The sequence below is a fragment of the Mrakia frigida genome (assembly GCF_051309035.1).
Source record: "Mrakia frigida strain ATCC 22029 unplaced genomic scaffold BDY24scaffold_47, whole genome shotgun sequence".
NCBI classification, from domain to species: Eukaryota; Fungi; Basidiomycota; class Tremellomycetes; order Cystofilobasidiales; family Mrakiaceae; genus Mrakia; species Mrakia frigida.
The window spans coordinates 17292-44353 of NW_027481234.1; the positions used below are offsets into that span (position 1 = coordinate 17292).

The following is a 27062-nucleotide window of genomic DNA, read 5'->3' on the forward strand; positions in this document are numbered from 1 at the left end:
AGGCGATGGAGGGAGGCGTGTTTGGTTCGACGCGTTTCGACTCCTCCCTCGTTGAGTCGCTCTTCTCTTGTGGTTTACTGACCTGCTTTCCTTCCCTTGATCCACCCCTTCCCTTCTCTATGGCCCTTTCCGAAGCAGTTAGCATCCCTTCCAAGCGTGCGAAAAGAGCGGAGTCAGAACCGCTCAAAGTCAAGGAGAAAAGAGGAGCTGCTCCGCCCTGTACTTCTTTCCTTCAGACTCCCACCTTCCCTTTCCCCACCAAACCCTTCGATGGAGATTCAACCTCTCGGATCAGCTTCAACTTCGACCAGAGCTCCTGATTCTGCTCCTCACACCGACGACGACGACAACAAGTCTACGAATTCTCTTCACCTCGACGAACCAGCTGAAACTCCTCCCGCGATGGAACCCGGACTCGCTAGACCCTGGTGGAGTCGACAGAGGTGAGTATCTTGAGCTCTCCTGTTTCTCAGACTCTCACTGAACTTCGGTTGTTACTGAAAAGCAGATATTGGGGAGCACTTCTCTTCAATTGTGCTTCGTTCACTCTGCCTGGTGAGCTCCGTCCTTGCCTCACCTCGGCTCCACTGAGCGTCCCTCCGACAATGCCAAGGCTCGGAAAAGCTGATCGGAACATTTTCTTCCCTTCCTCCAAAGCTGTTTACGGAACCTTGAGCAAGATGTGGATCGCTGGAGTCGACGCCTTGTCCGTCGCAACGCTCGATTCGTACACGTGTGAGCCTCTTTGCTGTCTTCGCTCGAACTCGAACCCTTCGGGAGCTTTTGAACTGATTTGTTTTTTTATCTCCGTCTTCAGATGCGTCTACTGCCATCGAGCCATTCAACGAAGGTCTCCCTCGAGCAGCTTGGGTAGTCGACGCGTCACACTCCGTTTTGTTTCATGTCTCCGATCTTCTTCTCACTTTGCTCCTTCAGGTCGACCATCACCAACTACTCAACCTACACTCTTCACGAGCGACTCTCGCTCGTCAACACGCTCATCCTCGTTCAAACCCTCACTGGGCTCGTTGTTTCTACGATCTTCGTCTCCATCGCCCCCAACTTCGTCGGAAGCTTCGTCCCAGGTCCCGTTCGAGCGACTTCGGTCAAGTACGTTCGAGTGTCTTCGTTCGGAATGTTGGCGAGTCTGGTGGAGACTGCTGTTTCGATTGGAACTCGAAGTCTCGACAAACCCGAGTGAGTCCAACAGCTCGTTGGTTTTGATTCGACGCGCCGCTGACCACTTCTTGTCTTTCGTTTCAGCGTTCCTCTCGCCATCTCCTCGGTCAAAACCCTTCTCAACATCTTCCTCGATCTTGCGTTGATCTCCAAGGTCCGAGTCGGAGGGTTCGAGCCTACCGTCGTCACTCAGGCGACGATTCGACTGGTTTGCGAGTGAGCACTCCCACAGCCCTTCTTCTTCTCTCTCTCGTATCCCTCAACTGAACTTCTCTTTTTCCTTTCCTTTGCAGCCTCACTGGAGCAGCAGTCGGCCTCCTTTACTACCTCTACCTCTCTCGAAAGCTCACTCGAGAGTCGAACGAAACGAAATCGACGCGACCGTCCTGGAGGTCCTTCCTCATCCTCTTCTTCCCTGGACTTTCGACTTTCGCCGAGAGCGCTGTGAGGAACGCAATCTAGTGAGTTCGACATGTCACCGAGGCTCGACCGAAGCTAACTCGTCGTTCTTCTTTTTCGTTCAGCCTCTACCTGATTCATAGCGTCGTTTCCTTGGGTTCCGTTTACGCTACTGCTGTGAGCCCTTTTCCGTTCTTGACTCATACCTTCGAACCTGACGGGAAGTTCTCGTTTTGCAGTACGGAGTCCTGATGACCATCAGGTGGGGCCTCGTGATGGTTCCCGTCTACGCTCTCGAAGCGACGTCGAACGCGTTCGTCGGGCATCGATGGGGAATCTACAAGGAACGAAGACTCGCTGAAGGAAGAGTGGGACAACGTGGAAGCTGGAAAGACGTTCGATGTGAGTGGTGGCTCTTCGTCTCTCGAAATCGAGGTGCCTGCTGACGAGCTTGTTTTTCTCAGTCGTCGCCTTTCCCGCTCTTCGATCCGCTGCCATCGCTCTCGCCGTCGAGGTCCCTCTCCTGCTCATCATGACCTTCGCAGCCGTCAAGCCTTTCGCCTTCTATCTCTCGGGATCCGAAGAAGTTGCCGTCGTGACTCAGAAGATGTGGAGGACGATTGATTGGGTGCCCTTTCTTTCTTTTTCGTTCCTCGTCCCGACGCGTCCACTGACTTTCGAACTCTTTTTGTCTCCACTCCTAGTGCTACATATGCTACGCTGTATCGACTCAGCTGGCTACGGTCCTCCTCGCTACTCGACCTGTTTGGTACGTCTTTTCCTCGTTTCGATCCACTTCACCAATCTCACGCGTTCGCTTTGGCTTGTTTTGCTAGGTACCTCCTCCAATCGCTTCTTGCCAACCTCTCCTACTCTCTTCCCTGGGCTATCGCTCTCTCCAAAATTGCGATCGACGAGGATTCAGCTTGGTTCTTCCACGCTTTCGTCTTCGGTGAGTCGTCGTCTCGTCCCCTCTCTCTCTCCCTTCCGAAAAGTGTGCTGAACAAACCTTATCACTCATTTCTACAGGAGAAAGCATGGTGGAATCCTTGATCATCATCTTGGTCGTCACTGGAGTTTGGGCCTGGAGACTTCGAGCGGGGAGGATGGCTTGATTGATCGGACGACGCGTCTCCTTTTTCTCCTTCTCTGTTCCGTCTTCTGTTTTCCCGTTTTCCTTCCAACCTTGATTCCTTAGTCTCCTTCTCCTTCCGTCTTTTCGGCCCTTCTCGTTAACGACCAATACAATACCTTCCTTGTTTTTCTTTGAGCTGAAAGAAAGCTGCGGCGAGTTGAAGTTCGTCGAGCTCGCACTTTCCTCCTTCCCTCCTTCCTTTCTCCTCCACCAGCACTCACTTCGAGATGAGTCCCGCTCAACAACTCGCAGCTCTCCGGGAAGCGATGGACAACCTCCGAGTCGAACACGCAAGAGAGGTCACCTTTCTTCGAAGAGAAAACGACATCCTTCACGAGCGACTTCTTCGAGCTCAACAAACCTCCTCCCCTTCCCCTTCTCCTCGCTCCTCCGGCTACCTCGCTCCTCACCTTCGAGTTCCCTCTACTCCTCGTCAACCTCCTCGAAGAGACCTCCCCTGGGACGTCATCATCAACATCTTCCAGAAATGCGAGGACCCTTCAACCCTCGCCGTGGCATCAAGAGCCTCGTTCGACCTCCTTCAACTCTGCTCTCCGCTCCTCTACGAGACGGTCGTCCTCAAGAGCACCAAGCGAGTCGAGATGTTGTTCTGTAAAAGAGTCAGTCATCTCATCTTACCACCGCCTCATCTTCTTCCCGAGCTGATCACTATTTCTTTCATTGTTGCAGGCCGAAACTCCCTCGAACCCTCGAATCCTCCCCTTCCTCTCCCTCGACCAAATCCAAACCCTTCATCTCTTCATCCCTCCCTCCGTCGGACACGTCGCCTACCCCTGGAGATCTCGTTTCCTTAAACCACCCACCAACTTCCCTCCCAACCTTCATCTCACCTACAACCTCCCATGCCGGGCAAACGACCCCAAGTTCGACATTCACCCCTTCCCGATCTTCGCGCCCGCCTACGAATATCTCCTCTCCCTCTGCAACCCCACCCGCCTCTCCTTCTCCTACATCGGCCCTTACTCGAAAGGAGACACCTGGATGCCTCTGGACCTGGGTATCGTCATCGGAGAAACCATGCTCGACGCGTTCACCAACGTCAGAACGGTCCTCCTCGACCGATGCATCCCCTTCGACCTCTCGGATGAACGAATGTCGTTCGTGCTCCAAAACTCGGAAACGATCCGGGACGCCGTGATTACGTTCAATCTCACGAGCCCGAGGACTTCGAAGGGCGAGAGGGAGCGGATCGTGGACGAATTGGGGAGGTTCGGGTGCCTTTCGCTCAGGCATCTTAAAAAGGTTGTTGTGCGAGTGAAGGCTTGGAGGGAGATTGAGGACGTAGAGAAGGGGATCAGGAGGACGGATCCGGATTATCTGAGGGTCCCGGTGGAGGTTGTTTCGCTGGAGGGTGCGAAGGAGGTGGGAGCTGGAGCGAGTGCCGGGAGAGCGAGAGGAAGCAGGAGTCGGAGGGGACGAGGAGGGAGGGAAGCAGCGATTCAGGAGATACGGAAACGGGAGCCGAATGCCCTGATTTTCTAGATCTACACTAGCAGAAACGATCGATGAGTCTGATGTATCAGAGTCAGAGCTTAAGCTCCGGCGAGGCGACTTCGAGGCAACTCAAGTCGCGTCGCGTCGTCCATCGACTCGGGCGCTAAGTCGACTAGCTGATCGAAGGAGCACTGAGAGAAACAAGGGATGAAATCGTCATCGATCCTTGATGGTCGTAAAAGAAGGTAAAAGAAGAAAAGGCCGAGAGTCATAAAAGCGATGAAGCAAAAAGGGGAACGAGCGAGACGAAGGTAGATCGAGCTCTGAGAAGCTCGAAGGGCGTCGAGAAAGAATGAAGTGACTAGATGGGAGAAGTGGGATCCTCGTCCTCTGCGGAGAACGATACAGGGTATAGAGGTCAAGGGTCAGTTTCTTCGTCGAGGTCGAACTGAGGAGCAACAAGATCGAGAGGAGGATCGTTCGAGGTCGAACTCACTGGAGAGAATTCCTTCCTTGATGAGCTCTTCAGGCTTAGGTCTCTCCTTAATCTTCGCATCGAGGGTGTTCTGAAAAATCGAGGAAGAGATCAGAGGTCAGGAACGGTGATAAGAGGGTCGAGAGAGGAGAGATGGGAGGGAGGGAGGAAAGGGGGAGCTGACCTCGAGTTGAGCTCGTTTGAGAGCCTCCCTTTGAGCTTGAATCGCGGGTGAGACCTTGTCGTCTAGGAGCAGACGTCAGGCACCACAGGGAATGCTCATCAGCATCCAAGGTTAGGAACGGAAAGTCCCTCGAAAGCAACCACGTCCCGCTCTCTTTAATCTCACCCTCTCCGTCCCTCCTCCCTCTCCCCCTCTCGCTCCACTTCAGACTCACCCTTCAAGATCCCCTTCTCCTGCAACTCCTTCTTATCAGGTCGACTTCCAAAGAACCCTTCCAGCTTCTCCTCTGTAGGACTCTTGACGTGCTTCGAGCTCGCGCCCGTCACTGGATCGAGAGGATCCGCCGCTTCGTCGGTGTTGATGGCGGTAGTGAGAACGCTGTTCAAGGCTTCTTTGGCGGTTTCAGCAGCGGAGGCGAGGGTGGAGGTCATGGATGGGTAGGTGAAGAGGTCGAAAAGAGAGAGGGTGGTGGTTGGGAGGGAGGGAAGGGAGGAAGGAGAGGGAAGAAAGGAGAGGAAGGGAGGGAAGAGGTCTGCGGCCGCCACCATCAGCTCTTGTACCTTCGCTTCTTTTGTTGTTGTTGACCGGCAACGACCATGAGCTCTTCTCCGGATCTCTTCACCACTCTGAGGTACATCCCCTCAGGCGGTCCCTCGGCCAAAACGAACGACATCCCACTCTTCGACCTGCATGTTCAGCGACTGAGAGGAGGAGTCGAGCACTTTGGTGAGCTCGTCGAGTCGAAGGAGGAAGAGATCGACTGGGAGATGGAGGTTTGGAGGGTTCTCGAGCAGGTTATCGTAGAGAAGGGAGTCAAGAAGGGTCTGAGGGTGAGTTTGCTCCTTGTAGTTTCAGATATGCAGGCCCAAGAAAGACTGAAGAGCTGACCTCGTTGACCTTCGTCTTCCTTCCCTCCCTCCCTCTCAGTTGAAGGTCACCGTCGCCGTTTCCTCTCCTCCCTCGTTCAAGGCTGAAGCATGGATCCTTCCTGATACCTTCCGTGAGTCAATCATCGTATCTTACTTCTCTCTGAAGATTTTCCGCTGACTCCAGCGACTCTTTCCTCCTTGCAGCACCTTTCGTCGACCGTCTCCCTTCTTCGCCGCCCTCGCCCTCGTCGACCCTTCCTCAGATCACCTTATCGCCTTCCCCTCTCACCTTCACGCCTTCACAAGTGCCTCTACTCCTCTTCAAAACCTCAGACCGGAAGATCTACGACGAGCACACGTCACTCACTCGTTCGTCCCTCCTCTTCGCTCTCTCTCTCTGTTGTCGTCGACTTTTTCGCCGCCCTGACTCTACCTCCCTCCTTGCGCCGTTGTGTCACAGTCCCAACGCACCCCTCGACTCAATCTACCCTCCTCTACACGTCCTCACCAAGCTCTCTTCTCACCGAAACCACAATCGCCAACGTCCTCTTCCTCCTTCCCTCCTCCTCGACCTGGATCACTCCTCGGATTACCTCCTCGACACCTCTCCTCCCTGGTCTCATGCGAGAAGACCTTCTTAGAAGAGGAGAGATCGTACAGGGCGACGTGACCTTGGAGGAAGCTAGGGAGTGGCTGAAGGAGGGAGGAGGAGGGAGAGCCGTTTGCTGCAACGCGTTGAGAGGAGTTTGGGAGGTTCGAGTTGAGTTTGGAGGAGCTGGGAGGAACTAGGAGAGATGTAGTAGCCTCAGCACACGAGGCTCAACGTATCTCGAGTCCTGCTAGGAGTTCAAACGAGCTCGAAGCGGCGGGTTGGATCGGAGGAGGTCGGACTAGAAGAATCGTCTCGACAGCTCGACGGTTCGAGGACGAGTCGCCAGCTAGATCAGGGTCTTCTTTGCGCTGGGAAGGGGCAGGGCGGGAGGAGAGAGACACGCGCTCGTGAAAGGAGGCGACGTGGGTTTCGCGGGAGCCCAGCCGAAAGGAAGGAGAGGGTCGGATTTCGATGCTCTTTCACTGGCTCTTTTTCGATGGGAAAACTTCCAGAAAATATCTTGTGGTACTCTCGAGCAACGAGCTCATCAAATTTGACGTCTCGATGAAAATCAGCAAGTAGAAACGACGTGTTTTCAACTTCAAGAAAGACAACGCTACAAATTCAACGTCTTTGGTCTCGCCCTCCCAACTCTCACCCTCCCCTCCTCCCTCTCCCCTTCCCCTTCCCACCTTCCCAAGCTCTCCACCAGGATGCTTCGTTCCACCCTCAAGATGCGATCTTCGATCTCCCCTCTCCTCTCCCTCCGAGCCATGTCGGCCGCTGCTGCTCCCTCGCCTTCTTCCACGGAGGTCGCTGCTGCCTCGAAGGCTACCCAGCTCTCGTCGATCCGAACGACCGACAACACCGTCAACGTCCTCAAGAGCGTTCACAGGACTTACGAGCTCATGCCTCTGCAGGAGAAGATCGTTATCAACGATATCTTGCAGGAGGTTCAAAAGGCGGTGAGTTCTTGGAGGAAGGAGAGAGGGAGAGGAGGGAGGGAGAGGAAGGGAGAGAACGGAAGTCGGAGAGCTCGCTCAGAAGGAGAAAAGAAGAGCTGATCGTGTCGTTCGTTCGTTCTTCTTTCTTGTGGTTGTTGCTGGTGGTTTCTCTCATCTCGTAGGACTGGAAGACTATGACTCTCGACGAGAAGAAGGCTGGTACGTCCCATCATCCTCCCTCTCAGTCCTCCCTTCTCCTCCTTCCCTCCCTTCCCCTCTTGTCTCCTCCCTCCTCCTTCCCACCCCTTCCATCTCCTCCTTCCAATCGCACTCTTCAATAAAAAAAAGACTATCACGATCACTATCCTGCACCCACGCTACACCACCATCACCAACCACCTTTCTATATCTTTGCCTTGAACCTGTTTTCCATCGCGTCCTTCCGAATTGGCTGACCCTCCTTCCCTTCCCTCTCTCCATCTTCTCACTCCTTCTGTCCTCTCTCCTCCTTCCGTACCGGTCCTTTCCCTCCGCGCGTTCTCGCCTTCCTCCGAATGCAGCCTACTTCATCGCCTTCGGACCCTACGGAGCTCGACGACCCAGACAGACCACCGAGACCTCGAGGCGGATCCTCTACTCCATGGCCTGCTGCTTCTTCACCGTCGGAATCGTTTGGAACGTCCTTCGATACTTCCGTGAGTCCTTGTTCCTTACCGCCGGAGCTTGATTCTCAAGGTCATAGGGGTCTGGAAGATGGTGGGGAGGGCCACCATGAAGCTTTTGGAGAGTCGTCGAGAATGGGACGAGGAGAGGAGAGAGACGAGAGGCAGAGAGAGACAAAAGGAAGGAGAACGGATCGAGCTGACCTTTGCCTTCTTTCCCTTCCCTTCCCTTCTTCCAGGAGCTCCTCCTGCCATCACCTCCACACACGAGTACCAGGCTATGGAGAACGAGTGGATGAGGGAGCGAAACGTGAGTCTTCCCTTTCCTTTCAAACCACACAGCGGGAGGGAGAGAGATTGAGGCCCTCGTCATCTCGTGCCTCATCCCTTCCGTTTCTGACTCGTACCTCTCGTTCGCTGACCTCTTCCTTTCTCGATGCTTGCACGATGACAGATCAACCCCATCACTGGAGTCTCGTCCGAAGAGGGAAAGAAGTGAGTCCGTCTCCAATCATCACGTTCGTTTGTGTCTCTCGACGACGATGTGAGAGGGCGACTTGGACGCTTCGGACGCTGACTCTCGTTCCTTGCGTTTGTCTTTTGGTGCCTGCAGGGGAGACGGAATGATCAACTCTGGAATGTTCCCCAAGTGGTTCCCATGAGCGTAGCGTAGCGTAGAGGAGAGGTCGTCGTCGTTGATTTTAGAGAACGAGGAGCAGAGCGAGAACGGGGACGGAGGGAAGGGCTCGAGGCGAGTGAGATTTTAGTGATAGTAGTAGTGGGGTCTTCGTGATGGATGGACGTCCGAGTAGTTGTGAATATTTTATCTTTGGTTCTGGACTGGAAGGAGAGGGAGAGTCGACGCGGACGCGGTCTGTCTGTTCGATCGGTCGAGGAACGAAATCAGGAAAGGCTCACATCACATCTCGAAGGAAGGAAGCACGGACATCAATAAGGTGAGGTAGATGAGTAAAGAAGAAGGAAGGAAGGAAAGAAACGAAAGAAACAACGAAAACTCCAACTGGCCACGACAACGCGTCTCCTCCTCCCGATGCGTCCGACCCACATCCCCTCTCGACTCCCAGCGACTTCCTCAATCCTCCTCCGCTGACCATATCCTGCAACCACCCAACTCATCCCTCAGTTCGTCCATCACCCTCCTCCACCACCTCCCTCCTGATCCTGATCCCTCTCTTCAACACCTCATCCGTAATCCAAGCAAGCCTGTGCTGCTCCCCGACTATCTTCACCGACTCAGGAACTCCCTCTCCGTTGATCTTCTTACGAAAGAAAGAGTAGCAACCCTTGCAGCCTCGCCTCTCCGTCATCGCGTCGTAGATCTTCTGCCCTTCGATCTCCTTCCAGCCGACCAAGGGCTGCACCGTCGTGAACTTGGACGTGTCGGTAGAACCACAGAAGTAGCAGAAGGGATCGGAGGGAGAGCAGGACGACGGTTTGGATCCGATGCTGAGGAACTGGTCGGTTTCGATGTTGTTCTGAGTCGAAGCGGTGGCTTTGGTGGGATTGAAAGGCAGGTGGCCTGAGGGTTTCGAGGAAGAGGTGGTCGAGGTGGTTGCGGATGAGGTGGAGAGGCCTGATGGGGAGCTGGGGGAGGGTTGGTGAAGACGAGGTTGGGAGGGAGGTGGCTGGTGACGAGGAATCGAGGTCGACGTCGACGTCGACGAGGGGACGAGAAGCTTCTCCAACTCTCGCTTTGCTGTTTTGACCTGCTTGTCGTACCACTCTCGATTCCCGCAGTACTGCTGAGTAGTTCCAGATGCCGACCTGTCCGAGTTCTGGTAGCGAATATATGAAAGGAGACGAAAAGAGGTTGGTTTCTCGTCGCGTCGTCGTCGTTGCCTGTCGAGGAAATTGGGACGTACGAGAACGCCGTAGGTCTCTGACACCTTGGCTAAGGGTGCTCCCTCCATCGCTAGGAAGAGCTGAACGAGACTCTTCTTCTCCGACGTCGTCCAAGGCGTTCCTTTCGAGACGTTGACTCTCCCGTGCGAAGACGACGCCGATCTGCTGCAGATTTCGGTGAAACGGAGGAAGAGAAAGAACGAAGGTAAGCACTCATCTTGAGGGCCATCAATTCTTGATACATATGGAGAGAGCAGGAGGACTCACAGAGACTTCTCCTCCTCGTAGTCTTCATCTCCCGAATCCTTCTCCTCTCCCAACGACTCATCCGAGTCCATCTCCTCGTCCTCCATCTCTCTCTCCTCGATCTTGACACCAGCTCGGTTCCTAGTTCCCAACTCTCTCGAATCCACCTCGTCTCGATCCTCTCTTACGTTCCGTCCGTGTTCGACGAGAAGGATTCCGAGTCCTCGCGCTCTCGAAACTCGACGGAGCTGCTGGGTCCAAGGATGGTTGTTGCTCGCATCGACGACGATGTGGGAAGCTCCGACGGCGGTGGGAGTAGTTGGGAGAGCTTTTCCTGCACCTGTGAACTTGTTCTACAAAGATTGAGTGGAACGGTCAGAAAAGAAGGGGGAGGAGGGAAGAGGAAGGAGGAGATGGACTGACCTCGAGCTCGCTCAAGAGCGAGAAAGCTTCAGGGGAGAACGAGTCGAAAAAGAGGAGAAGGGGACCAGATTGGATGTTTAGCCATTCTTCGAAGCTCGTTCCGATGTGAGCTTGAGAAGCGTCGGCCTGATTCATCGGTGAAGAGAGGGAAGAGAAGATTGGTGGTGAAGAAGCGAGTCGGAGTTGGATTCGAATCGAGAAAGAGGGCGATCAGGTGGGACAAAGAGACTAGAAAAAAAATAGGCGAAAAGGCCTTCCTACAATTAATGTACTGGAGTGCACATTTTATTAGCAGTGGGACCCAGCAGTACAGAGACCTTGCGGATTGGCCAGTCGAGATAGAAACGAGGAAGCCCCAAAACGGACGCGACGCGTCGAGCTGAACGACCTTTCTGCTCTCGCCCGCCTACCCCTTTGGAACGAACTTCTTCAGTGTGCTCTACACCTTCACGATGTGATCTTTGAGACCTGTGCGAAACGCTAGACGAAAGGTGGAGAAAACAAAGACAGACAGCGAATCGACTGTCCCGTCAAACTTTCAGCCAGGGTCGACCTCATGTCGACCCGTCGTATCCTTCCTCTCATTCTCCATCAAGCATCGTGAAGTTCATGACTCGTAAGATCAACCTCGAAATCTACTCTACTACCCTCCTTCCTCACTCATCCCTGCAGAGCTCCATCAGTTCAATCATCGCCGAGTTGAAAGCTTTCCTGTCCCCTCCAGCCGCTCCAGCAGCAGCTCCCTGATCAATCCCGAGCTGAAGACTCAAGAGGGCTTTGTACTGTTGAATCGCCGACAGACAAAAAAGGGAGAAAGGGAGAAGTCAGTCGGGCTGCGATGACGAGAACGAGGAGAGGGAGGGAGAAGAGAGAGGGAGACGATGTCGGTCGACGCACCTCTTCGAAAGCGAACTGAGGCTTCCCAATCTTGAGCGTTGCGAGCAGTTCTTCGGGACCGGTGAAGAACAGGTTCCAGAACGTCCGTCCTCTTTCGAAATCTGCTTCGGAGGGGTCGTCGACGAGGGTCTTGACGCTTTGCTGAAGGGCGAGGACGTTTCGAAGGATCTGAGAGAGAGGAACGAAAGGTCAGTGGGAAGCACGGAGAAAGAGATGCGACTTGAGTGGATGAACGAGAAAGAGGGGGCAAAGACATACCTTTCTCACTCCATGAGCATTGGCGAACCGAAGGTATCGACTCGAGCTGACGAGAAGGTCGTCGGCGAGTGCTCCAAGACCTCGGAGGACGAACCTGCGACAGAAGGTAACAGAGATGCAGGAGGTAAGTTCGAGGGAGGAAGAGATTCGGGAAGAAGGAAACGGGAACGAACGTCTTCTCCCTGGGTCCCAGCGTCGTCGACGCGACTTCCTCGAACCTCGCCAGATCAGCGATCATGTCGATAACGTTTGGATCAGGCTCGAAAGCTTCTTGTTCCAGTCGGTAATTTCCCTGAGAAGGATGAAACGAAGATGGTCAGATACTGAGTCGAAGAAAACGAGAGGAGGAAAGAAGACGATACTTACCTGCCTCATCGCAAGGTCCATGAAATGCATGACCCTACATCGAACCTCGATCCTCATGGTGAAGAGAACCATCTCAGCAAGTTGGCGATACGTCTCGAGGAGAGCGTCGAGTCGTCTGTGGTCGAAGAAAGGGAAGTTAGCGCCGAGTACGGGTGCGAGATGGGAGAGAGCAGGGCGAACTGGGACATGGCTTTGGTGAGAGGCAGACGAGAAGCGTCCGCCGAGTCGTCGGTGACCTCGTTGTCGATATCCATCGGATCAACCTGAGAGAGAGACGGAAAGAAGAGAAGATAGGTCAGAACGAGCAGAGAAGGAAGAGGACGAAGACGAAACGAACCTCAGGTGCGTCAGGATCGACAACAGGGCTCGAAACTCCTTCGGGAGCGACGCTCTTGAGAGTTGAGAGTCGTCCCATGAACCAGATCTGCGAATCCAGAGAGCAAAGGAGGCGAAAGTCAGCTCGAGGATCGGAGAAAGAGGTTGGACGCGTCGACTCACCAAGCTCTGATACAGGTTCCCGAGTTGACCGAACTTCCTCGTCGACGAGATCAGATCCTCCTCGTTGATCAACTTGTCGGCCTTGAGGATCATTTCCAGTCGAGTCTCCTGCAGTCCGATCTCTCGAAGGTGCTCGGGTTGGTCGTCCTGGGAAGGGGAAAGGAAGAACGGATCAGTTGAGCTAACGGTTTCTCGGAGTGAGTTGAGGTAGGTGTGCGGATAAGAACTCACAGGTGACCGAAGAAGTTCCTCCATGCAAGCTACCAGCTCAGCTCGCTGAGCCCAAAGTCCGGAGAGGGTGAGCTGATCGCCTCGAGCGACGATATCTGTTCGATTCGAGGGAAGGATCCGGTCAGCTTGGGTTCGGTAGGACAGAGAGCGGAACGGTTGTAACTCACCTCGGAAGCTTCCACTGCATCGCTGATAGAACTGAATGATGACGCTGATGATCAACCTCGAGTAGTTTTCTCGATGGAAAGGCGTCGTTCGAAGCATCGAGCAAAGACTTTCGATGACGGTGAGGACCTGAGTACTCGACTGCGAGGAAAAGGAGGAGGAGACGAAGCGGGTCAGTTGAAGCTTGGAAGGAGTGCGATTGGACGAGAGTGGAAGCGACGAACCTTGACGACCGGACGAGTCGAGAACGACCGCCAAGTCGCGTCTTCCTGGAAAGCTCCGGAAGCTGGCGAGTGGGAAAGTGCCGAGGAAGAAACAGAAGAAAGAGGAAGCGTCAGTTTGGACGACGAGAGACGACGACGAAAGAGAAGAAAGCAGACGCAAACTCACCACCCAAACTCAACTGCACCAACTCGCTGACCTTCTCCTCCAACTGAGGCAGATAGACCTTCACCACAAACTCATCCAGCCCCGAACTCTCATCCTCGATCCCCACAGGCATGATCGCCGCCGCCCTCTTCAGGAACGACAACGTGGGCTGAAACAGTACCGAGACGTTGAACGCGTCAGGCGTGACCAGCAGTCGATGTGATGTAGGCTGATGGGTGGTCGAGGACCGGTCGTCAGAGAGGGAAGAAGAGTTGGCGTTGGTGTTGGAAGGGTCGGACGAGAGGTTGACGAGACCGGGGACGGAGGAACGAAGGGATCGAGTGAGTTCGTCGTCGTGTCGTTTGAGGAGCTTGGAGGTGATTTTGGAGTCCGAGTCGATGAGGCGGAAGATGGGCTGCAAGAGGAGAAAGTTCAGAGATCAGGTCAAGATCCGAAGTGGATGGCAAGAGACAGAGACAGAGATGAAGAAGCGGCTCACTTTCGAACGATCCCTCGTCGTCTTCCCATCCCTCAAAACCTCGTTGATGGTCGTGATAGGGTGACGAGACGACACTGATCCAGCATCCTCGTTTGTCAGGTACTCTCGGAGAAGGCTTCGGATCTGTCGTCGCAGTCAAACGGAGAACGAAGAGTCAGCGACGCGTCTCGAAACAGGAACGACCGCTCGAGAAAGAAAAGGGAGACTCACCTCCGTCTGGATAGGTTTCCAAATCTCAATCACATCTCCCGCTACAGCACCAGCTCCCCTCCTCGGTACCGTCCCTGAAGCATCTTTGAAGTCTTTCCTCTGGGGAAACGAACGAACGTCGCGTCAGTTCTCGTTTCGTCCCTCCTCTCGTCATATCTGTCAACAGCGAGAAAATCCACTCACCCCTCCAATCCTACCAGCCACCTCCCAAACGACCCTCAACCCCTGCAGCACCGCATCCAACTTCGAATACGTCGTCCAGAACAGATCCCTCAACGTCTCCGAGTTCTCCTCCCCCAACTCCCCTCCCGCTCCTCCTCCCAGACTCAACACCGCCCCACCTCCACCCAGCCCTCCCACTCCACCCAACCCTCCTCCCGAGGCAGAAGAAGTGGCCTCGAACGCTTCCGTCGCCGACGGCGGAGGAGGCAAGAACAGTCTCGCGTTGTTGCCGAGGGAAAGCATCGAGCTCTGTCTCCTCCGATCCGAGCTCCTTTCCTCTACTTCCCCAATCGTTCCTTCTACGACCGCAAAGATCTCTCCTGCTTCCCTCTGGTTGATCAGATCCAGTCCCCATCCGAGCCGACCCAGAGCCGCAAGCGCCTCGAGCAAGTGTTCGATGTAGACGAAGGAGTCGCTTTCGGGCGTAGCGTTCTGACCTCCAACCCCACCTCCCACTCCCGTCGAGGGTCCGAAGGAGGAGAAGGACGCTCCAGAGGTACCGGGGATGTTGGTGGATCCACCGCGGTTGTGAGAAGGGACGGGAGGAGCGGGGAGGGCATCGAAGTCGTCTGGGATGTCGAGGATGGGGTCTTGGGAGGGACGTGTGGCGAGGTCTTGGAGGTAGGAGGCGAGGTTGGAGGGTTGGGAGAGAGAGGGGAGGGAGGAGGAGGGGAAGGGGCTGGAGGGTGAGATGGGAGAGGGCGGAGGGAGGGAGGAGGTCGTGGCTGAGGGAGAGAGGAGGCCGGAGCGGGAGGTGGTGGGAGGGATGGTGGTGGAGGAGTTAGAGGTAGTGGTGGAGTTTGGGTCGAGGTCGGGGACTGGAGGGTTGACGGGGAAGTGGAAGGAAGGAAAGAAAGAGAGGACGATCAGGACGCGTCGAAACGAAGAAGGAAAGGGTCGATTGACTCACGAGAAGTCTGACCACGAGTGTAAGGCTGCCATCGAGAGTCGGTGTAGTAAGTTTTGAGGTAAAGGTGATTGTGAAGTTCTTCGATGAGGATCTCTCGCATAGCCTGCGCAAAAGCACGAACACAAAAACATCAGTCGACGCTTCGACGAGCTCGAGAGCACGAACGCGACCAGAGCGACGAGACTCACTACTTCCTGACCAAGCAGATACGCTCTCAGGTCCGCCAAAGCTCCAATTTCCATCATCTCCGGTTTCGTAATCGTCTTGAGCGACCTCACCAGAATTAGGGATGCGAGAAGCAGCCTCTTCTCCTGCATCAACGTCTCGAGTTGATCCGGAACCGACTTCAGCTGCTCACTACAACCAACCAACAACATAACCAACCCGGTCAGTCATCCTTCCCACATCCAAACAAGCTCTCTTACAACTCACATAACGTCCAACAAGCCCAACATATCCTTGACCATCCTCCCTCTCCCCCAAAGCGCACCCACCTCGGCCTTCCTCTCCCCGCTCAGCGCCTCCTTCGCCTCCGCCAGCGTCGCTCTCGCCTCTCGCACTTCCAGCTGAGCCTGGCTGAGGGAGTTGAAGAAGGAGTTGTGGGTTGAGATGGACGCGGCGAAGGAAGACGAGTGGGTTTGGACGGTGGATTGGAGGGATCGGAGGAGGGAGACCGAGAGGGCGTGGAAGGAGGAGAGCGTCAAAGGGGAGTTGGGGACGGGAGTGAGGAGCATGAGAGCTAAGGGAATGGGGTTGAACTGAGGGAGAGAGGAAAGTGGGAGGTTAGCGAAAGGAGAAAGGAGAGGGAGGGAAGGAAGGAGAGATGCGAGCTCACGTCTGGATCTGTTACGAACGCCCAGTCTCGCTTGACGAGACGAAGGATGTCTACAGTAACAGAATGAACGCGCAGTCAGCTCAGCTCTACTCACTGTCTCAAGAACCAAAAGCTTCAAATCAACCGGACGTACCTTCAAACCCTTCGTACTCTCCGTCGTCTCCCTCTCCCTCCTCCCTCTGCTGCCTCCTTCCCTTGATCTTCTTCTCCTCCACGTCCTTCCTCCTCCTATCGTTCAACGCACTACTCAGCACCTGTCCCAATTTGGCAGTCTTGTAAACTTCCGCTCCATCCTGCTGCTCGTTCTCTGCTTTCGTTTGAGCTTCTCGTCGAAGAGATCGATCCTCCTCCCACGTAGGTTGGCGCCTTTCGAGCTCAGGAGAAGGAGTTCGATCCTGCTGGTTGGAACGAGTGTTGAACGAGTTCGGATCGAGGTTGAATTGAGAGTCGGGGAATTCAGCGGAGGGGATGTTGGGACGGCGGATGGAACGGGTTGGACGACGAGGGGAGGAGTCCGGGAGGGCGGAGGAGGAGAGAGAGTTGGAGGACGTTGAGCGAGGAGGAGGTTGCTCTCGTTGTTGAGGCTGTTGAGAGCGACTAGAAGAGGGTTGAGAAGGGAGTCCGTTCGGGTAGCGTTGAACTTGAGGGAGGGAGGAAGGGGGAGGGTAGCGGGACATGGCGAGGAGGAGGGAAGGAGGGACGAGCTTGAACGAACGGACGAGGACGGAAAGAATGATGAGCTTGATTATGAAAATAGCGCTATGTGGTTGTAGGGACGAAGCGTACCTATATTGATCTGGCCTTCTTTGAACGATTACGAGAAAAGGTGGTGGTGGACAGCTGAAAGAAAACAACTCGCGATCTCGAACTTCGAGCTCAACCGAATTCGCGTCGTCTTCTCACATTCTTCTCTCAGTCTTCTCTCCTCGTTCAAAATCACAGCACTCTATCCTAAAAAGTTCTGGTATAAGCCTAGCCCCTATTCAATCCGCTCCACCAACCTCCTCTCCTGCTCCTCCCTCCAAATCCTGTCCTCCGCAATCTCCCTCCTCAAGTCCTCAAACTCCAACCTCTCGGTCTCCAACCTCGCCCTCTCCCTCTCGACCTCCAACTTCTTCGCCTCCCCGGTCACCATCGACAACCCCGGTCTCATCTTCTCCTCCACTCCGTACAACGCCTGAACCAGCAGCTTCTCCCTCGGCGTCATATCCGACTCTGCCGCTCCGACCCAATCGTTCACCGCGCTCTCGTCCTCCTGCCTCACATGAGCCAACCATTTCGCCTGACCCGGATCGACCTGAGATGACGACGACTGAAGAGGCGAGATCCCCTGCAAGATAGCCGGATCCAGAACGGACGCTGTCGAGCGAGGATCGGAAGCAGGCGAGTTGGGATCTGAATGGAGGAAGTCGAGAGCTTCTTGACGAGCCTCCGCGAGGTGGGCTGGAGGAGTCGATCCGGAAGGGATTTGCAGGGCTTCTTCGGCTTTGGAGGTTCGAGTGGGCGTTAGGGGGTTGTTTGGGATGGACGATTTCCTGGTGAGGGATCCGGGCTCGTTCATTTCTTGGTGAAGGTCGAGGAGGGAAGCCATTAGAGGACGGTCGTTTCGAGGTTGGTCGGCCATGGGAGCGAAGGCGGCGTCGATGGCGGCGTCGAGGGTGTCTCGGGTGATGTGGTTTTGGGTGGAGTGATAGAGGGAGACGAGGGTTTCGAGGGAGGACTGAAGAAGGAGAAGGAGGTCAGGACGAGGGAAGGACGAGAAGGAGAAAAGTGAGGTCGAGCTGAAACGAGTTCGTAGGGAAATCTCCCTTCTTCCTGCCTCTATAAGCCCCCAAAAGACCACCCAGACGACGACCACACCCTTCACTGTATGAATACCAAGTGCTCACCTTTGGAAGATGACCTCCTGGGAGAAAAGGACTGTCTTTTCCTCGTTTGGGAGTCTCGTTGGTGACCTTTCCTCCTCCTCCAGTCAAGTAGGTAGATCTCAGCCTAGCCTTCCTCGAGATTCCCATCGTAGACGGTCCATCCTTCCCGGGATTGTTGCCCACAGAGGAAGTGGAGGAGAAGGAGGCTCGAGAGAAGAGGAGGAGGGAGGAGGAGGAGGATCGGAGCGAGCTCGTCGACGTTCGAGCGGCGAACATGTTGAGTCTAGGAGGGATAGTTGGGAGGAGTTGAGGCGAGGGGGTGTAGGGAAGGGTGAGAATGAGCTCTAGGAGCTTTCCTGCGTTGAAAGTTTGCTGGAAGAAGGGAGCTTGTCGACGTTGATGGAAGGAAGGGAAGGAAGGTCGAAAGTCGAGCTCTCTTTCCTTTTCTTGCGTCCCTTCAAACCGCCATGTCGTTCAAAAGAGCTCCTCATATCAACACTCTTTCGCCAGTCCGATCGTCTGGTGAGTCCTACAGAGCCTCTCGTCACATTTGATCCCGAGTTGACCTTTTTTCACCTGCTACAGACCGTCGGAAACTCGTCCAACAGGTCGTCCTCGATTACGGCGTCGATGCTGAGCTCGCAAAAGTGCTCGTACCAGATGGAATCTTGACTGCCAAGGTCACCACTCATCTCGAGCTACCAGGAGTGAGCCTAAAACATACTTCTACCAGGTTTTCGAAGCGGAAAAGCTGATTTTTTTCGCCCTTCCTTCCTCCTTTCTCCTCCACCACCTCGCTCTCCTCCTTCTCTGTTCTCTCTCCCCAAAGACGGTCTACTTCTCTCCCAACTCAGCTGGAACCAACCCCTTATGGTTCTCGCTCGGAAAACCTACTCCTTCCGTCACTCTCCTCTTGATCCCAACCATCTACACCCTCACCGCCTACCCAACACTCCTCCCAACCATCTCGACCCATCCTCACGTCATTCATCGCTTGATCTCCGGAGCAGATCTTCTCGCTCCAGGACTCGCTGGTCCTCCTTCGAATCTGGATCTTAAAGAAGGGGATCTTATCGCTATTTTGGCCACGGGCTGCGATACTCCGTTGGGAGTAGGGAGGTTGACCGTCGACGCGAGAGAGCTCAAGGAGGTCAGAGGGAAACGAGGGAAGGCCGTTGGTTTGCTGCACTGTTGGAACGATCAGTGAGTCGCACACTTCTCGTCTAGCTGGTAGGAGACAGAGCTGACCGTATTGCCGTTCTTTTCAGTCTCTGGGTTGCTGGGAAAACGCCCTTCAAGATCTCGTTCTCGCTTCCGGACGATGACTCGGAGGAGGAGGAAGAGTCGGACGAAGACGAGTCACCTCAAGCTCAACCAGACCTCTCCTCAGCCGTCAAGGATCTCAAGATCATCGATCTCTCGAAGGACGAACCTTCCGTAGCTTCTTCGTCGACATCGGCAAGTCCAGAGCTCTCTCCGAAGGGTTCGTTTCTTTCCTCTCTCTTCTCCACGACGCGTCCGACCTCGTATTGACTCGTCTTTCTTCCCATCCTTCAGACATCGACGTCGTGCTCCGTCTAGCTCTCCTTCAGTACATCAAGTCCTTCCCTTCCCCACCAGCTCAGGTTCCAGCAGGAACCTTCCCCATCTCTTCATCCACCTTCATCGAAACCATCCTCTCGCATCGTCCCCACTGGGCTCCCATCGAAGCCGTCGTCGCCAAGTCGTCGTACAAGAAGGCTGGGAAGTGGCTCAAGGCTGTTAGTGCACCTTTTACCGATTCAGATGTCGACAGGGTGTCGAGCCTCGACTCAAAGCTGACTCGACGCGTCCTTTTGCTTTCCTTTCTCTTCGAACGAATCTAGATGGAGAAGGAAGGTCTCATCAAGATCAAGTCTACTCGGGATCAAGACCTCATCGCTTCAGTGGATACCTCGAACGTCGCTCTCAAGGACTTCAAGCCTCACGGAACGACGGGAGAGATCGAGGCGAGGGAGAGGAAGAGGGCTGCTGCCGCTGGAGGAGCTGCTTCCTCTTCTTCTTCTGGACCTGGAGCCGGAGATGCTGGAGACTCGAAGGGAAAGGGCAGGAAGATTGAGGTGGCAGAAATTTGGAAACCTCACGGGAACACGATGGCTTTCTGCGGCGTCGACGAGTGAGTCCCGCTTTTCCCATTGCCACTCTCTTGCCTCAGCTGACCCCTTTCTTCTCCGATCCTTTCACAGCTCTGAGCAGTACTACACAACCTCCCAAATCCGAACTCATCTCCTTACCTATGTCAAATCCCACAACCTCACGCATCCTCGAGACGGCTCTTTCTTTCTCCTCGACGACGCCCTCAAAATCGCCATCCTCAAGAAGGGAGAGAAGGTCGAGTTCTTGAAACGAGATGATGCAGTGGAGAGGTTGAGGAGTGGGATGCAGAGCTTCTACTCGATCAAGGTTGAAGGTGAGAAGGAGGTCAGGAAGTGAGTTCGAGTTTCATCGCGTCTTCGTCTTCGTCCGTTCTTGTTTCGAGACCACTGACCCTTTTTTTTTTTCCTTTCGGTCGCTTTCGCAGGAAAGGATCCCCGACGCCTATCCATATCACCGCTAAGAAACGTCAGTCCAAGTTCGTCACTCTCGTCACCGGACTGGAGCTGTTCGGAGTCGATCCAAAAGGTTCGTCGTCGCGTCGCCTCACTCTTCCTCTCTCAGTTTTCCTCGATCTGACGACCTCGACTCCTTCGTTTTCAACCTTAAGCCTTCGCCGAAGAACTCAAGAAAGTCTGCGCCTCTTCAACAACCGTCTCTCCTGTCAACACCACCTCGAAAACCTCGCTGATGGAGGTCCTCGTTCAAGGAACGCACGATAAGGTCGTGACTTCTTTACTGGTGGACAGAGGGGTGCCGAAGAAGTGGATCCAGTTTGTAAAGGGGAAGTGAGAGGGAGGGGATTTTGATGACCCTTTCAACCTCGTTTTGATGCAGCTGAGAGCGCAAAGAAGGGAGGGAGGCGCGTCGTCGCGTCCAAATGACTCTTCCGCTCACTTTCCTGGACTACATCCATAGTTTAGGGTTGCTGATAGACTTTCAAAAAGCTTGTCTCTGTCAAACTTTTAGCTTGTGAGCTTTTCCCCTCCATCTTTTCCTCGTTCATCTCGGCTACTAACCTTCCTCTCTGCTCCAACTCCGACTGAAGCTCGACTTCCCTTCCTCCCAGCACCCATCTCGTCCTTCCACCCTTCCTCCAAACCTTCCCTTCAGCCTCAAGAACTTCAAATCTCAGACCACTCCACGATCGACCCTTACTATGGATCGACTTCCCAACCTCGACATCGCTGGGAACAGAGAAACTCGCCATCTCTTCGACGCTCCACTGCCTCCTCCTCCTCCTCCTTCGTCTTCTTCCTCTTCTCAAGTCGCGCTCCCACCTTCCTCTCGTGCATCCGTCTGGCCCTTCAACAATCCCAATGAACGCCTCTTCCTCGATATCTTCTCTGCCAAAGCTCAAGAGTTGAAGCAGACTCTCGAGGTGAGCTTCTTCACCACCCCTCTTCGCACCTCGAGCTCGACTCCCTCCTCCTCTCGTCCTTTCCCTTCGTAAATTGACCACAGTCTCCCCATCCCTTGTTCCTACCTTTTAGAACGAATCCAGATCCCTCGGCTACACCTTCCCCTCGACCTCCAACATCCTCAATGCGACCTTCGTTGTTCTCGATCCAGAATGCGCGGAATCCTCCTTCTTCCGCGCTCTCCCTCCTCCTCACCAAGTCCGTTCCTTGCGATGGCTTCGACAAAGCTTCGGGAAAGCTGCATCTTCCTCCAAAGAGGCCTATCCCTTCGTCGCTCAGGAGGAGGAGGAGGTCGTCGCTGGCGGGCTAGACGAAGGAGATGGACGAGGAGGACGAGTAAACGACGACGAGGAGAAGGGTCCAGTGAAGGGCAGAGACTTCGTCCGCGGTTACGCTAGTAAGAAGGGATGGCTTTGCTCGGAAGAGGAGGAGCTCGCTCGTTTCCTGGCTTCGGATCCTCAAATGGACGATCGATCGATCTGGTGTCAGTATGAGAGAAGCGTGAGTCAACTTCGAGACCTTCTGCTCGTTTCACCCTCGTCCTGACTTCTTCTTCTTCTTCAGCATCCTTCTCGAAGTGCCTCCGCCTATCGAGAGCGTCATCGAATCCGAAAGACGATGTTCTTTGATCCCAAGATCGCCGAGCTCAAGGCAGCCAACAACGGTCAACCAATCGAGTACGAACACCCAGAAGTCGAGGAGGTCGAGGTCGTCGAGACGCGGGAATCGATTCCCGTTGCGTGAGTCTCTCGCCTTCTTTAGTACCTTGATCTCGTACTTAGATGATTGATGGAACTTCTCTTCTTCTTGCAGCGCATCTCGTCCTCTTCCTAATCGAAGGGCGCCGATGCCGCCGCCACCTCCTCCTAGACCCATCGCTTCCGGATTCTGCTCCAACTGTCACGTCCGTCAAGCAGCCTACTGGTACAAGATTGAAGGGAAAGGAGACAAGGACTTTTGTGGGGGATGTAGGAGTGCTTGTGAGTTCGCCTCTTTCGTCTCGCCTCTTTCTGCTGGTTCGAGAGTTCGCAAGAGCTCGAGCTGATTTTGTCTTTCTTTCCCTCCTCTAATCTCCACAGGGTACACTGCGAAACGAAAGAACCCTGGAGATGGAGACAAGGGCCTTTATCGAAGGAAGAGGATGGTACTGGAAGGACAGGCCGAGAGATCAAGCTCGTCGGAGGAGGAAGACTCGTCGAAGGAGGAATCGGACGCGTCGGAGTTCGATCTCGACCACGCTCAACCTCATCACCAGTGAGTTCACTGTCTCCTCGTCATTCTGTTAATCTGAAGTTTTACAAGTCGAACTTCTCTTTCGTCTTGAAACCAGTTCGAAATCCACCTCGACCTCGGCCTTACCCTTGGCGACGCAAGCCTGGACTCGAACGGAAAGGAAGCAGCTCGTCGTCCTCCTCGCTGACGCTGGAGAGGGTGCAACGTTCGTTCAAGTTGCTACGACGTTCAATAAGATCGTGAGCCAACCCTTTCAGCCTTTTCCTGAAGCCGACGCTGACCTCGACTCGACGATGTCTTCTTCTTGTGCACCTCTTTCGTTCAGTACCCCCACCGATCTGTCCCCGCCATCATCTCCCATCGCAAAGTGTACAGAAACCTCTACACTCAAGCAGTACAACGCCGACGAGGAAGAGGATCCGATGCTTCGTCTGTCGAGTCCGAGGATCCCGTGGACGACACAGCAACATCGGGGAGTCGTTGGACGAGAGAGGAGCATCAAGAGCTCGTCCAGATACTGGCCTATGGAAAGGGAGAGAAGAAGAACGTGTTCGAGGCTTTCTCGAAGAAGGTGAGTTCTCGTTCCTCTCCCTTCCTCTCATCGCTGCTCTCGTTCGCTGACCTGACTTGCACGTCTCGCTTTTTTCTGTTAGCATCCTCGAAGGAAGGTCAACTCCGCCAAGGCTCACTACTCCAATCACAGGTCCGAGATGAATCGAGAGATCGAGGACCTCAAGAAACGAGGAAAGCAGCCGCTAGGACAGATCTCGGAGTCCGAGGAGCTCGAGAGCGATTCAGGAGAGGACGAGGAGGATTCCGACGACGACGACATGCCTCTTCAGACTCCGGACTCGGTCCCATCGTCATCGAACATCGGAAGGAAGCGTCTCCAGGACCCTGAATCTGGATCGTCGTCGAAGAGGAGTAGGATCGATGCCAACTTGAACGCTCTCAACGCGGTCGCGTCGTCGTCCAACTCTTCTTCATCCAATCACTACCATTCTCATCAGAATCCCTGCGTCGCTTCCCCTTTCTCCCAAAGTCTCGCATCCGGATCCAACTACTCCCTCAATCAACCTCGTCCTCCTCTCCCGTCCTTCTCTCGACACGTCGCTTCAGGATCATTCTCCTCGACCCACAACCCAGCTCCATCCTCTTCCCACAACCATCCTCCTCCCCTCACATCCATTCAACCTGCACCCCCTCGAAAGCTCCCTCCTCCTCTTCCCGAAGCCGAATCTTCGTCCGAAGATGAGTTGGAACCTCGCTCCTTCCTCGAGCTTGGAGCCAAACCCACCTCCCTCCCTCCCTCCTCTCCCTTTTGCTTCTTCTGCGGCGAATCGGTCTCGGATACGTTCAAGGAGCTTCCTCTCGCTGCGAAGAACCCAGCTACCGGGATGGTTCAGAGTGTTCGAGCGAGGTTGGGATGTGCGGTGTGCGAGTCGAGTTGGGAGAAGAGGTTTGTGAGAGGGAAGAAGCTTGAGACGGGAGTTGCTGAGATGGGAGAGGTGGAGAGGCTGGCTTGGGTGACGGAGGTGGTGATCGAGAAGGGGAGGGAGGAGAGGAGGAGGAGGGTCTTTGGAGAGGTTTGAGCGGGTGGGGAGTGGGGGGAGGAGAGGAGAGGGAGGAGACGGGAGGAGATGATGGTGGAGGCGACTTCGTTTTGCTTCGAGCTTTCCATTCATCTGATCAGCCCTTGTAGTCATTCAAGCTTTCTCCATATCGCAGTAACGATTCACATGCTTTTTTCTCTCTTCCTAACGTCACTCTACGTTCCGAGCAAAGGAGAAATGCGAGTCCTTCCCGTCCCCAACGTCGACGCTTCCAGCTCGTCCTCTCCCGTCCCTTCCCCATCTCTCCCAACACGTCGTGGTTTTTGTTATGTATGTATCGTTCATAGTCTATTACAAAGAAAGAAAGAAGAAAATCAAACCCCCACCCCCACCGAATCAAAACGCAAGATCGCTCTCCTTCACCTAAGCCTTCGATCCGTAAACCGCCTCAGTAGCAACGCTCGACTGTCCCTTTCGGACGTTCGCAAGGGCCCACTGCTTGATTCGGATGGACTCGATGCCTGCGAGAGAGCGATAAAGAAGAAAACGGGTCAGAAAAGGGAAGAGGGAGAGGAAAGGGAAGGAGGGAGGGAGTTGAGCTCGACTCACTGATGAATCCCGAGGTGTCGACGGGCTCGAAACCACCCATCTCGTCCATGGAGGTGAACTTCTCGTCGTAGAGACCCTACGAACATGACAGACGAAGGGAAAGAAGGTCAGCTCTTGAGCTTCGAAGGAAGGGAGGGGAGAGAAGGAGAGAAAGGGACGCACCTCGTCGGAGAATCGACCCTCGACCGAGACGTTTCCCTTGTAGAGCTGAAGCCTGACGGTTCCGTTGACGGTCCTCTGGGAAGCGGGGATAGCAGCGGTGACGAACTCCCTCTCGGGGGAGAAGAAGTAACCGTTGTAGAGGATGTTTGAGAGCGCAGGGGTGATGAACTGATCCCTGAGGGCTCGAACGTTCCTGTCGAGGGTAAGACCCTCGAGATCCATGTGAGCGACTCGGAGGATGGTGGCTCCGGGAGACTCGTAGCATCCTCGAGACTTGACTCCGATGAACCTGTTCTCAACGATGTCGATTCGCCCGATTCCGTGCTCTCGAGCGAGCGCGTTGAGGGAGAGGAAGATCTCGACGGGGTCGGTGATGGTCTTCTTGGAGGAGAGGATGTCGACCTTGGTGGGGATACCCTTGGTGAACTCGATGAGGATGTGCTCGGGGGTGTCGGGAGCGTCCTGGGGGTTGGCGGTGAGCTTCCACATGTCTCGAGGAGGGGTGGTGTTGGGGTCCTCGAGGATACCGGCCTCGTAGGAGATGTGGAAGAGGTTCTCGTCTGATGGAAGGGAAGGGAGAGGAAGGAGTCGAGGTCAGCTTTTGAAGCGAGGAAAGTAAGGAAGGGAAGGCGGGAAGGAGGAGGGGAGCGGGAAGGAGAGAGAGAGAGAAACGAACCGGTAGACCAAGGCTTGGAAGCGGTCTGGACGACGGGGATACCCTTCTCAGCGGCGTAAGCAAGGAGAGCGGACCTTCCAGGGAATCGCTCGTAGAAAGCTAGAAGCAAACGAGAAAGACAAGGCAAGAACGAATGAGCTTCGGGTCGTTCCCTCCGAGAGTTCGAGAGCTCGAGACTCACCAGGGATCCTCCAAGGAGCGATGACCTTGATGTCGGGCTTAAGACCGTAGAAGGCAAGCTCGAATCGGACCTGATCGTTTCCCTTTCCGGTGCATCCGTGAGAGACGAAGCTGAAGAAGAGAGAGGAGAGGATAAGAGAGATCAGCTTCGCGACTTCTTCCTCCATCTCTCCTCCTGCTTATCGGAACTCGAGTTCAAAGGACGTAGAGACTCACTCGCAGTTCTGGGACTCGGCAACCTCCATCATTCCTCGAGCGATGACGGGCCTGGCGAGCGAGGTACCGAGAAGGTAGACACCTGATGGGAGAAAAACGAGAAGGAAGGGAAGGAGAAAGAAAAGAAGAACGAGACGAGACGACGGATCAGCTCGAGGCTCCTTCGCTTTTTTTTTTTTTGGAGAGGCAAGAGCAAAGGACTGACCCTCGTAGATGGCGTTAACCTGAACGGCGGGGTAGATGAGCTCGGTGATGAACTCCTTTCGAAGATCCTGTAGAGCAACAAGAACGAAAAGAGATGGGGAAGGAGAGAAGGATTGGATTTTGATGAGCTCTCAGCCCTCCGACTCTTCGTTCCTTCTTTGCTTCTTTTGAGCTCACAGCAAGGATGTAGCTCTCAGCTCCACAGGCGACGGCCTTGTTTCGGGCGATGTCGAAGTCCTGGAGTCAACAGCAAACGAAGGGCAAGGAAGAGGAAGGTGAGCAAAAGAGGGAGGGACGCTTAAATCGACGGAAGACGGAGGGAGGAAGCGAAGACGAACCTCATCCTGTCCGACATCAGCCATGAAGCAGACAACAGTGTATCCCTCATCGATGAGCCAGGCGAGAATGCAGGAGGTATCTGAGAAAGAGCGAAGGCGAAAGGAAAAAAAGGGAAGGACGACGTCGAGTCAGTTCAAAAAGCGGGAGGGAGTTGGTCCTTCCTCCTTCCCTTCCTTCTAGAGATTGAGAGCTCACCAAGTCCTCCAGAGTAAGCGAGCAGAACTCGTCCCTTGGATCCAGGAGCAACAGACATGGTGATTTTAAGAGGGGAGAAGGGAAAGAGTTGAGGGAAGGGAGGGGAGAGGAAGTTGTGGTTGGGAGGCGACTCTGAAGGATTGAGATAAGACGGAATCGCTCTCTGTCTGTTCGGCGACCCAGAGCTTCTCCGAGTGCTGCTAAAGGATTATTTTTTCTGTGAGATCTGACAGCCTTTCCTTCTCCTCTTGTAGAAAAGAACGTCTATCTACCAGAAAATGGCCGACCAAACTACTAGAAGACCGAACCAAGGACGTCGACGAGTTTGGCCGCGCTCTCTCCTCCGTCGTCCCCTCCCTTCCTCTTTGGCCTCTTCTTCGAAGACCC

At 54.6% G+C, this 27062-nt stretch overlaps 11 protein-coding genes across 11 annotated transcripts; 6 read left to right on the forward strand and 5 right to left on the reverse strand.

The window, feature by feature from the left end:
• Window positions 1-119: 119 nt before the first annotated feature.
• On the forward strand, window positions 120-2693 carry BDY24DRAFT_408114 (uncharacterized protein; the record flags this gene model as incomplete). Its single annotated transcript, XM_076642787.1, has 13 exons — window positions 120-137; window positions 474-555; window positions 658-735; window positions 818-881; window positions 937-1197; window positions 1264-1395; window positions 1473-1640; window positions 1704-1755; window positions 1818-1980; window positions 2043-2206; window positions 2283-2347; window positions 2415-2530; window positions 2608-2693. The coding sequence occupies 13 exons, from the start codon at window positions 120-122 to the stop codon at window positions 2691-2693; spliced, it is 1449 nt and encodes a 482-aa protein (XP_076492441.1).
• Window positions 2694-2940: 247 nt separating this feature from the next.
• On the forward strand, window positions 2941-4216 carry BDY24DRAFT_418997 (uncharacterized protein; the record flags this gene model as incomplete). The annotated part of the gene is made up of 2 exons (XM_076643917.1): window positions 2941-3333; window positions 3404-4216. The coding sequence occupies 2 exons, from the start codon at window positions 2941-2943 to the stop codon at window positions 4214-4216; spliced, it is 1206 nt and encodes a 401-aa protein (XP_076492442.1).
• Window positions 4217-4369: 153 nt separating this feature from the next.
• BDY24DRAFT_403657 (RPEL repeat-containing protein) lies at window positions 4370-5360 on the reverse strand. Its single transcript, XM_076642402.1, has 4 exons — window positions 5042-5360; window positions 4828-4889; window positions 4665-4734; window positions 4370-4558 (listed from the first exon to the last, which is right to left on the reverse strand). Exons 1-4 carry the CDS (start codon window positions 5256-5258, stop codon window positions 4530-4532), a joined length of 378 nt encoding a protein of 125 aa, XP_076492443.1. The 5' UTR covers window positions 5259-5360; the 3' UTR covers window positions 4370-4529.
• A 63-nt stretch (window positions 5361-5423) lies between these two features.
• ABZ2 (aminodeoxychorismate lyase ABZ2) lies at window positions 5424-6485 on the forward strand (the record flags this gene model as incomplete). The annotated part of the gene is made up of 4 exons (XM_076643918.1): window positions 5424-5657; window positions 5755-5827; window positions 5901-6065; window positions 6157-6485. 4 exons carry the CDS (start codon window positions 5424-5426, stop codon window positions 6483-6485), a joined length of 801 nt encoding a protein of 266 aa, XP_076492444.1.
• Window positions 6486-6934: 449 nt separating this feature from the next.
• BDY24DRAFT_403661 (cytochrome c oxidase subunit IV-domain-containing protein) lies at window positions 6935-8734 on the forward strand. The gene is made up of 6 exons (XM_076642403.1): window positions 6935-7253; window positions 7415-7451; window positions 7793-7927; window positions 8134-8204; window positions 8349-8389; window positions 8508-8734. Exons 1-6 carry the CDS (start codon window positions 7002-7004, stop codon window positions 8554-8556), a joined length of 585 nt encoding a protein of 194 aa, XP_076492445.1. The 5' UTR covers window positions 6935-7001; the 3' UTR covers window positions 8557-8734.
• BDY24DRAFT_403666 (uncharacterized protein) lies at window positions 8653-10667 on the reverse strand. Its single transcript, XM_076642404.1, has 4 exons — window positions 10427-10667; window positions 10025-10356; window positions 9778-9922; window positions 8653-9690 (listed from the first exon to the last, which is right to left on the reverse strand). Exons 1-4 carry the CDS (start codon window positions 10559-10561, stop codon window positions 9028-9030), a joined length of 1275 nt encoding a protein of 424 aa, XP_076492446.1. The 5' UTR covers window positions 10562-10667; the 3' UTR covers window positions 8653-9027.
• A 201-nt stretch (window positions 10668-10868) lies between these two features.
• Window positions 10869-16755, reverse strand: SEC8 (exocyst subunit SEC8). The gene is made up of 21 exons (XM_076636566.1): window positions 16673-16755; window positions 16020-16590; window positions 15887-15936; window positions 15484-15809; window positions 15240-15408; window positions 15052-15154; window positions 14103-14959; window positions 13920-14018; window positions 13710-13832; window positions 13232-13625; window positions 13066-13127; window positions 12844-12982; window positions 12677-12771; window positions 12446-12592; window positions 12285-12371; window positions 12128-12210; window positions 11948-12062; window positions 11755-11873; window positions 11582-11675; window positions 11324-11491; window positions 10869-11208 (listed from the first exon to the last, which is right to left on the reverse strand). Exons 2-21 carry the CDS (start codon window positions 16561-16563, stop codon window positions 11083-11085), a joined length of 3900 nt encoding a protein of 1299 aa, XP_076492447.1. The 5' UTR covers window positions 16564-16590; window positions 16673-16755; the 3' UTR covers window positions 10869-11082.
• Window positions 16756-16865: 110 nt separating this feature from the next.
• BDY24DRAFT_419003 (uncharacterized protein) lies at window positions 16866-18030 on the reverse strand (the record flags this gene model as incomplete). Its single annotated transcript, XM_076643919.1, has 2 exons — window positions 16866-17606; window positions 17776-18030. 2 exons carry the CDS (start codon window positions 18028-18030, stop codon window positions 16866-16868), a joined length of 996 nt encoding a protein of 331 aa, XP_076492448.1.
• A 1158-nt stretch (window positions 18031-19188) lies between these two features.
• BDY24DRAFT_223004 (uncharacterized protein) lies at window positions 19189-19967 on the forward strand. Its single transcript, XM_076636567.1, has 3 exons — window positions 19189-19212; window positions 19312-19514; window positions 19620-19967. The coding sequence occupies exon 3, from the start codon at window positions 19620-19622 to the stop codon at window positions 19911-19913; it is 294 nt and encodes a 97-aa protein (XP_076492449.1). The 5' UTR covers window positions 19189-19212; window positions 19312-19514; the 3' UTR covers window positions 19914-19967.
• Window positions 19968-20790: 823 nt separating this feature from the next.
• On the forward strand, window positions 20791-23459 carry BDY24DRAFT_223085 (uncharacterized protein). Its single transcript, XM_076636568.1, has 9 exons — window positions 20791-20859; window positions 20936-21268; window positions 21381-21809; window positions 21873-22048; window positions 22122-22288; window positions 22388-22562; window positions 22639-22746; window positions 22867-23112; window positions 23195-23459. Exons 2-9 carry the CDS (start codon window positions 21047-21049, stop codon window positions 23253-23255), a joined length of 1584 nt encoding a protein of 527 aa, XP_076492450.1. The 5' UTR covers window positions 20791-20859; window positions 20936-21046; the 3' UTR covers window positions 23256-23459.
• A 689-nt stretch (window positions 23460-24148) lies between these two features.
• ARG1 (argininosuccinate synthase) lies at window positions 24149-26989 on the reverse strand. The gene is made up of 10 exons (XM_076642405.1): window positions 26676-26989; window positions 26480-26559; window positions 26319-26378; window positions 26143-26209; window positions 25938-26019; window positions 25723-25832; window positions 25542-25640; window positions 24866-25425; window positions 24704-24779; window positions 24149-24615 (listed from the first exon to the last, which is right to left on the reverse strand). Exons 1-10 carry the CDS (start codon window positions 26731-26733, stop codon window positions 24518-24520), a joined length of 1290 nt encoding a protein of 429 aa, XP_076492451.1. The 5' UTR covers window positions 26734-26989; the 3' UTR covers window positions 24149-24517.
• Window positions 26990-27062: the final 73 nt, after the last annotated feature.